Source organism: Pteropus vampyrus, unplaced genomic scaffold (assembly GCF_000151845.1).
Source record: "Pteropus vampyrus isolate Shadow unplaced genomic scaffold, Pvam_2.0 Scaffold106, whole genome shotgun sequence".
Lineage (NCBI taxonomy): Eukaryota > Metazoa > Chordata > Mammalia > Chiroptera > Pteropodidae > Pteropus > Pteropus vampyrus.
Window position 1 is genome coordinate 6,473,391 of NW_011888887.1, and position 10,132 is coordinate 6,483,522.

General features: G+C 34.8%; 1 protein-coding gene across 1 annotated transcript in view; it reads left to right on the top strand.

Annotated features, from left to right (window-relative positions):
• The window catches only part of YTHDC2 (YTH domain containing 2), a 59,019-nt gene extending 55,599 nt beyond the window's left edge, over positions 1 to 3,420 (top strand). Inside the window, exons 26-27 of the mRNA XM_023533628.1 lie at positions 115 to 297; positions 1,514 to 3,420. Of these exons, the coding sequence (XP_023389396.1) occupies positions 115 to 297; positions 1,514 to 1,594 (264 nt within the window). The 3' untranslated portion in view covers positions 1,595 to 3,420. The remainder of the gene's footprint in view (positions 1 to 114; positions 298 to 1,513) is intronic.
• The last annotated feature ends 6,712 nt before the right edge of the window (positions 3,421 to 10,132 follow it).

Here is a 10,132-nt window from a genome sequence, read left to right on the forward strand (position 1 = left end):
TACGTGTTATTCTTATATTACATTTTTACCTTAAAAAAACTACTTCTTAGATAAATTGAATTCAGACATTTTAATACCATTGCCTTCACCCTTACCCCCTCATTTTACCCACAGGGATTTTCTAGGATGTCTTCTGAGATAGGAAGGGAGAAGAGCCAGGACTGGGGCTCAGCTGGACTAGGAGGAGTATTTAAGGTGGAGTGGATACGAAAAGAAAGTCTTCCCTTTCAGTTTGCACACCATTTACTCAATCCTTGGAATGATAACAAGAAAGTCCAGATAAGCAGAGATGGGCAGGTATACAATGGCATTTAATATTTTTCTTCTTATTCTTTTTTGTTTTGTTTTGCTGTTATTCATTGATTTGTTTGAAGAGCAAATGTAAGAATACATATCATATTTTCCACATGCACATGGGAGATAGTGGTTCAGGTTTGTAAAAGAGCTAGTAAAAGCTTACTTGCAAATGTCTCTGACAGAGCTCATTTTGTAAATTTGGCTTCTCTCTGTCATTGCATACATAAAATCTTTCTTAAGTTACTTCATGTAGGCTCCTATTGCCTTATTAATAACTAAACTAAAGTATGATCAAAACTGAGTGTCACTCTGAGGTAATTTTATTAAACTCTAAGGATAACAGTATCTGATTCCTTTATGACTTTAACTAATTATGTAATATAAATAATAACCTTTTTATACTTTTGTGGCTTGTTTTATTTCTATTACGTCTTACTTTGCCTTCATGATACTGCCAACATGCATTTTAAACTAGTTAGGGTGATGAAAATTAACATATATATGGACTATTTTGCTAGCTGCTTTATATGAGTTAATTTAACTTAATGCATACAATGAGTTATTAGCTCAATTTTATGTAGGATAAAGTAGACTCAGAGAAATTAGTCTTGCCTAAAGTCACACAGTTAATAATATATTTGAACCAGTGTGACTCACTTCAGATCACCATATGAAGAATGTTTGGATTCTTTTTACATGTACATCATGTCTTAAGAGGAATATAAATGACATTATTTTCAATTGTATAAGAATATTTTCATTTTCATTTTATAATTTTGCAATAAATCTAATACCTAAGTAAGAATGTTACATAGTCAGCTAAGATAGTTTCTTGGAAAAACAAAACAAAAAATATCTAATATGCTAGATTTCACAGTTAACCTTTTGATGTTCAAGCTGAGTGCTTTTGCTAAATCTCCATTAGAAATAAAATTTGTTATTTCCAGATACAAAAAATTCCAGAAGAACTCCACAGAAATCTCTTACCTCGTTGTCACAGATATTTGCAGTTTAACTGCAGTCTTGAAGTTTGGAAGTCAAGTTCATAAATCTTAATGCAAAAAATTGGAGCAGTGCATACCTTATAATTTTAACATGTTTTGGTAGAAAAATGAAATTAAAAGTGACTCTCTTACATATTTATCAGTATAAGTATTGGTGATTAAAAAAATTTCATCCAGTTCTCTATGTTTATTCTGACTTTTGATTTATCTAGGAACTTGAACCTCAGGTTGGGGAACAGTTGCTCCAGTTATGGGAACGCCTTCCATTGGGAGAAAAAACCACAACTGATTGACTGACACTCAGGTTATACCATACTTTGACTTTGAATACTGGCAGTATTTGTGATCATTAAGGATATCTTTCAGGTTATTTATCTTTTCTTTTTTCTTTTTATTTTTTTAAAAACCTTTCTAAAACTCTTAGCTATGGAAGAATGTCATGACTATTTATAACCACTGAATGCACTGACTTTCAAAAACTTAGATGGGGTTGTGTGTTATGAATGGGCTTTTCTGGTTTGAAATGTTGCTTTAGATCCACCATCTTCATATAAAAGAGAAAAGGATTATTTTAATTTTATAATGATCCTAGGGAATGATTATGTAATATTTGTTAATTGTATGGTTGTAAGTGAATAAAATAGTAGTGGTTTCATTATTTGACACAACCATAGTTATATTAAGTATACTTAATTTGAAGCTGAACATTTCATTTGTTTAAAACACTGAATTATAATTCTTATTGATGATTTTTTAATGCAAAATGAGTTTACTTTAAAGAAAGGCCTGAATATATCAGTATGCCTGAGCACCATTTTGGAAGACTCAACTCTTAAGATTTATCATTAAAAAACAAACAAGCGAACAAAAACAAACAAACAAATTAAAAAATGTTCCTTTTAAAAAAGTGTGAGCTGATTAAGGACTATTTATTCTGCCATTTTTAACCTGAGATACGTTAAGGGGAGAACAGGAAGGATCTTCTTTTTCTGCCATTATGAAATGCAGTAAAATCTGAAGAAAGGCAGAGTTCCTCCCTGTCTGTGATCAGATGGGATTCAGTGCTTTGTTTTCCTCCTGGTTCTGCCTCTTTTAACCTGATGTATACCATACCTCTTTCTTCCTCCCATGTTACAACCTGCACACATCTCTTATATGAGCACAGTAATTATGACCTTTTTGTTTTGTCTAGGGAAACTTAATTTAGGCAAGTTAAAATTGAAACAAGTTATACAAGTTATAGAAAATGCTCAGCATTGCTCACTTGGTTGCTGTATGCTTCCAAGCAATAGTCCACCAGTATCTTTTATCTTGCTTAGGTTTTTGGATATGATCTCTCTCTCTCTTTTTTTCTCTCTCTCTCTTGCCTTTATAGCTTAATAAATGGTGGGGTAGATTTTTGTAAACCTGCGTTAGCACCAATTCTCCATTTCTTTGTCATTCCAAAATTATTTGGTTTGAGCTCCGTTATCTGTAAAGTTTCCTAAGAGGCTTTTTGAAGGGAAATAGAGGTGCAGGCGAAAAAGAAAGAAGTGTCTTGGTTACTGAACTCTAAATAGAACAGGTTTGATAGCACTTCTCATGATACATTCGGGTCATTGCTATATAACAAAAACCAACATAAATTTAATTTAAAGACAAAAAGAAAAATCCAAGACTGCTTCTGGATTTGAGAACAAAGAAGTGAAAAAAATCACAGATCAGCATAAAATCTTGAGAACCCTTCTGCTTTCTCTGGCATTATATGTTGCTGCATTAGTTTAGAATGTCACTGTGATTTTTGGCTGAATTTGTAGTTATTGGGTTTTTAAAAATTTGTTTATTTTGTACTTAGACATATACCAATAAATTGAACCTATGTGAATTATGTTCCACTGTATGTATATTACAGTTCTTTTCCTATTAGAACAACTTGTGTTTTTCTGATAATGTATACATTTTGTTTAGATATACATTTAGCAGTTCATGGTGTTCTGAATTTGGAAGTTAAGGACTTTTAAAAATAAAACTTGTTTTAATTGCCATGTTTTCTAATATCTAGCACTGTATGTAAATGATGAGTTTGTTGATATTTAAAATGAATACAACTTGAATGTAATTAAAATGCTGTTTTTTGGAAGAGATGAACTTCAAATATACTTATTAAATGAAATTCTATTAAGTTATTTATATTTTGTTATTTCTGATACTATATAATAGTACTAAGATAACAACAATCAGCAATATCTCTTGCTTGAGATATTAATGAATTTCAAGAACCTTGAAGAATACCAAATTGATATAGAAGGTGATGGTTTCATATCAGTACCTCCTCCTTGAAAAAAAATAATTGCCTCAGTATGATAGGGGGATGGAAAAAACCTCAAGACATATGTTTTAATATAAAATATTTGACTTTTAATAAAATATGCAGCCATCTACCTCTGTTCTCAGTCAGGATACGGCATTACGGTAACTTGCCATTGTATCAGCTAAACAAGTCAGCTTAATTCTACCAGTTACAGCAAAAATAGGCAATAAGAAAAAAAAAAATCTCAAATGAATATTTCAAGAAGAGACACTCATTTGAGAATTCATCCTCAGAGACTCGTTCTTCACCATTTAAAATCTTATATCCTGAGACAGAGAAAGTCTTGAGGAGTAAGTCAAATGAACTTCACCCCTGAATCAACACTAGGGCAAAAATATTGTAACAAAACATGTAACTCACAAGTGATCACATGTTCCAGTCTGAGTGAGCTTCCCATAGTACAGATCCTCACTGTCAATGATTCCACTCTACCCAAAGGACCGCACAATGTCTGTATGCCCATTGCCACTGAATGTACCTTGGTCTTTTCAGCCACATGTGAAATTTCTACTTGGCAGTATATTAAAATCTCAAACTTCTGCATATTCAAAATTGAACTACTATTGTTTACTCACAACTGTTCCACCAAAGCTGTCTGTCCTCTTTTCAATTGATGCAAGAAAACTTGGAGTCATCTTTGATGGCTTGCTTTCTCTTGGTCCAGTCCATCAGAAAGTTTTCTTTGGTATACCTTCAAAATATTTCTAGACTCAGCTGTTTCTCACCACAACTGTCACAGCCATTCTGGACTGAGCCACTATCATTCTCACCTGTGTTATTGAAATAGCTTCCTAAGATGTCTTCTCTCTTCTGCCTCTCCTTGCTGCCACCAATTATTTTCAACACAGAAATCAATAATCTTTTTAAGACCCTAAGTTAGTTAATATTACTTTGCTGCCCCAAACCCTATGCAGGGTTTGGGGCAGCAAAGTAATATTAACTAACTTATATTTCACTAACTAATATTTCACTAAATATTTCACTAACTAATATTTCACTAAAAGCCAAAGTCCTTATATTAGCATAAACACCTTATCTGATCTGGTCCACAATTATATGTCTGACCTTCTCTCTTCTACTCATTCTACTTTAGCTATGTTGACCTCACTATTTCTTGAATATAACATCCTCAGAGACTTGTTTTAGTTGTTCACTCTGTTTGGAATGCTCTTAGAATATCTGTGTGGCCAACTAGTTTTTACCATTTAGTGTTAGGTTTACTGTTGTAAGGTTTTCTTTAAAACATAACTCAGAATTAACTTTTTTTGAAGATGTACAGCTCTATGAATTTTAACACATGTTCAAATTTATGTAACTTTCACCACAATCAGGACACCTTTCTAACATCCCCCAAATTTCCTCATGTTTTTCTTTTGTAGTTATATCCTCCTCTTAATCCGAACACCTGACACTCATTGATTTGTTCTCTGAAATTCTGGTTTTCTCCTTTTGAAAATATCATATAAATAGAACCATACAGTATATAATTTTTGGGACTGGCCTTCTTTCACTCAGCATAATGTCTTTGAAATTGATCCAAGTTGTCACGTATATCAAAGTTTATTTCTGGACTTCTGGCGAACTATGTCACAATTACAGCTAAATTATAGAAAACCATCATTAAGAACCACCTGAAAACAAATGGAACTGAAGTCCTATAACTAAGGATATATAAAGAAGAAGCCACATTGAGACTAGTAGGAGGGGCAGAAATGAAGAATGGACAATTCCCACACCCACAGTGTGGTGATTATTAATTGTGATGGATAGCTCGGCTATGGAGGTGCCCCCGCTGAGGAGTGAGGGGTTCCAGCCCTACACTGGGCTCTTCAACCCAGGGGTTCAATGCCAGGAAGAAGAGTCCCCCAAACATCCATCTCTGAAAATCAGCAAGGATTATTTCTGAGTGAGGTGGAGGACTGTTGGAGGCCTAGGCAATGCAAGTCTTAAAGGGCCCAATTACAGAGCTGCTTGCTCATAAACTCCAGTGCAGGAGAGGCAGCTCAAAGAGCGCTATGGCGCATAAGGGGAGAAAGTAAATTGACTAGCTTCAGGGTGAGGGCTGGAGTGACAGGCGTCAGGACAGCTCTCTGGTAACGGAAGTGCTGGCAGGTGCCATTGTTCCTTTGTTGAACCCTCCCCCACTCAGCCATCCCTGAGCAGGTGGGTACCAAATCTGATCTCTCCATTAACACCTAACACCATTCACCCCATCCAGCATGTGCACTTGGCCCAACCTATTCCAATGACTTTTCCACACAAACAGCTTATGCTGTGGACTTCCCTAAAATTTCTCAAAGGTCCACGAACCCCAAACAAGTAGTGGCTTGCTATGGTGTGGCCTGTACCTCTTGCTAAGCTATCCCAAGCCCAGCATAAGCTCCAGTCAGTCTCGAACTGCCTTGTAAACCCCATTAGATGACCCCAAGACTGGCATAAGCAGTGGCAAGTCTTGACTTGGAATGTAGTTTCAACTAAGAAGCCACAAACCCGGCACAAGTGGCAGCTGGCCTCAGCTCACATTGTGGTACCCACCAAAGAGTCCCAAGCTCAACACTAGTGGCAGCCAGCCTTGGTTCACAGAGCAGCTTCTCCCAAGTGCCTCCAAGCTCAGCAAAACAGCTACCAACCACAGGTCACTTTGTAGTTCCTGCCAGATGGCCCCAAATAAGGCACAAGTAGTGGCTGAACTTCACCTGCACCAGAGCTCCTCCCAAGAGGCTCTGGAACCAAAATACCTGGTGGCTGACTTCAGACTGCACCAGAGTGCTGCCCAACCAGCTCCACAAATGACATACCCGAAGGATGGAGTTGGCTGACACTAGAGCCTTACTAAAGTGACTTGCAACCTTTGGGGTCAACCTCAGCACAACAGTTCATCTATGGGGTCATGGCCAGTCCTCAGTCAATCCGCTTGAGGGTCAATCCCACCCACTGACATACCCACAGCAATAAAGGCTTAAATACAATAGAAGGGCACACATAACTCACACAAGGGATACACTTGGAGTACTTGGCTCAGGTGACCAGGGAGACTGCCACTGGGCCCCACTACATAAGGTCACTCTGCCAAGACCAGAAGACATAGATCTACCTAATACATAGAAACAAACATAGGGAGTAAGTCAAAATGAGACACATTGTCCCACATGAAAGAACAGGACAAAAATCCAAAAATAACTAAATGAAATGGAGACAAATAATCTACCGAGGCAGACATCAAAACACTGGTTATAAGGATGCTGAAGGAACTTAGGGAAAGAATAGAAGAACTCAGTGATAACTTCAAGAAAGAAAACATAAAAATGGAGATATAAAACAAAAACCCAATCAGAAATGAAGAATACAATAAATGAAATGAAAATACATTAGAAAGAATCAAGTAACAGTATATTACATGAAGCAGAGGATCAAATCAGCAATTTGGAAGAAAAAGTAGCAGAAAACACACAATAAAAACAGCAAATAAGAAAAAATAATCTACAAAAATGAGGATAGTTTATGGGACTTCTGGGACTCAAATATACCAACATTCACATCATAATGGTACCAAAAAGAGAGGAGAGAAAGCAAGGAATTGAAAACCTTTTTGAAGAAATAATGACCAAAAACTTTCTTAACCTTGTAAAGGAAATAGACATATAAGTCCAGGAAACACAGAGCCCCAAACAAGATGAACCTAAAGAGGCCCGTACCAAAACATACCATAATTAAAATGCCAAAGGTTAAAGACAGAGAATCTTAAAGGAAGCAAGAGAAAAGCAGTGAATAACCTACAAGGGAGCTTCCATATACTGTTAGCCAATTTCTCAACATACATTTTGCAGGCTGGAAGGGATTGGCATGAAATATTCAAAGTGGTGAAAGGCAAAGACCTACAACCAAGATTGCTCTACCCAGTAAGGTTATTCATTTGGAATCAAAGGAGAGATAAAGAGCTTCCCAGACAAGAAAAAGATAAAGGAGTTCATCACCACCAAACTAGCATTAAAAGACATGTAAAAGGCATTTCTTTAAGAGGAAAATATCTAAAATATGAATAAGAAAATGTAGGAAAGAAAAATTCTTATTGATAAAGGCAAACACTTAATAAAAGCAGTGGATCAACCAACTATAAAGCTAGTACAAAGGTTAAAATACAAAAGTAGAAAAATTATGTAATTACAACAATTAATTAAGAGATGCACACAAACACACACCCACACAAGAAATAAAAAATGACAAAAACAGAAATAGGGAGGGAGTGAGTAAAAATAGTAATGATTTTAGAATGTTTTCAAACTTGAGCAACCATCAACTTAAAATATGTATGAAGTACATGGTAATCACAATCCAAAACTCTATGAGAAATATAAAAGAAATATAGAGAAAAGAATCCAAACAACACTATAGAAAGTCACCAAAATACAAGAGAGCAAGAGAATAAGAAAGGAAAAGAGGAGAACTACAAAAATAATCAAAACCAATTAAAATTGTAATAATTACATACTTACTTATAATTACTTTAAATGTAAATAAAAAAATGTTTCAATCAAAAGATATAAGGTGGCTGAATGGACTAAAAAACAAGACCTATACATATGCTGCCTACGAGAGACATACTTCAGATTGAAAGACACACACAGACTGAAAATAAAGGGATGGAAAAAGATATTTCCTGCAAATGGAAAAGAAAATAAAGCTGTGGTAGCAATACTTATATCAAACAAAATAGACTGTAAAACAAGAGATAAAGAAGGGCATTTCATAGTGATAAAGGGGGCAGTCTAACAAGAAAATAACTCTTATTAACATTTATGCACCCAATGTCGGAGCACCTAAATATATAAAGGCAATATTGACAGACTTACGAGGAGAGACGGATAGTGATACAGTGATGGTAGGGGACTTTAAGCCCCATTGACATCAATGGATAGATCAGACGGAAAATCAACAAGGAAAAAGGAGACTTAAATGACACATTCGATCAGATGGATTTAATTGATATTTTTAGAATATTACACTCCCAAACAGCAGAGTATACATCGTTTTCAAGTGCACATGGAACATATTCCAGGCTAGACTACATGTTAGGCCACAAAACAAGTCTCAATACATTTATGAAGGCTGAAATCCTATCAAACATCTTCTTCGATCGTAATGTTAAGAAACTAGAAATCAATTACAAGAAGAAAATTGAAAAGCACACAAACACTTGAGAGTAAATAACATGGTGCTAGACAATGAGTGGGTTAACAATGACATCAAGGAAGAAATCAAAAGATACCTTCAGACAAATGAAAATGAAACACAATGACCCAAATCTATGGGACACAACCGAAGCAGTTCTAAGAAATTCATAGCAATGCAGGCCTACCTTAAAAAACAAGAAAAATCTCAAATCTAACCTTATATCTAAAGGAACTAAAAAAAGAAGAACGAACACAGCCTAAAGTGAGTAGAAGGAAGGAAATAATAAAGATCAGAATGGAAATAAATAAAATAGTCTAAAAAAGAAAAACAATGGAAAAGATAAATGTAACAAAGAGCTGGTTCTTTAAAAAGATAAAATTGATAATCCATTAGCTAGACTCATCAATAAAAAAAGAGAGAATCCAAATAAAATCAGAAATGAAAGAGAAATGACAACCAACACAACAGAAATACAAAAGATTATAGGAAAATACTACAAATAATTATATGCCAACAAATTGGGTAACATGGAAAAAAAGGGGAAAAGGTGAAAAAAAAAAAAACCAAAAATGAAATAAGAAAAAAAAAAACCTGAACAGACTGATAACTACTAACAAAACAAATCAATAATCAAAAGACTCCCAACCAAACAAAAGTCATGGACCCTAATGACTTTTACAGGCGAATTTTATCGAACATTCAAAGAAGAATTAATACCTATTCTCTGACTATTCCAAAAAATTGAAGACGACAGAAGGCTCTCAAAATGACTTTTGAGGCTAACATTACCTTGATACAAAAAAACAGACAAAGACACTACAAAAAAAAAATTATAGGCCAATATCACTGATGAACATAGATGTGGAAATCCTGAACAAACTATTAACAAAGCGAATTCAACAATATGTTAGAAAGATTATACACCACAATCAAATGGGACTTATTTCTGAGATGTGAGCTTGATTCAATGTCTACAAATTAATTAATGTAATACACTAAACAAACATAATTAAAGAATAAATATCATATATCAATAGATGTAGAAAAAGCATTTGACAAAATCTAACATCCATTTATGATAAAAATTCTCAGCAAAGTGGGAATAGAAGGTATATACCTCACATAATAAGGGACATATATGACAAACACACAACTAACATCATACTCAATGGAGAAAGGCTGAAAGATTTTTCTTTAAGATCAGGAACAAGACAAAAATGTCCACTTTTACCACTTTTATTCAACATAGTATTGGAAGTCCTAACCACAAGAGATAAGAAAAAGAAAGAAAAGTCATCCAAACTGGAAA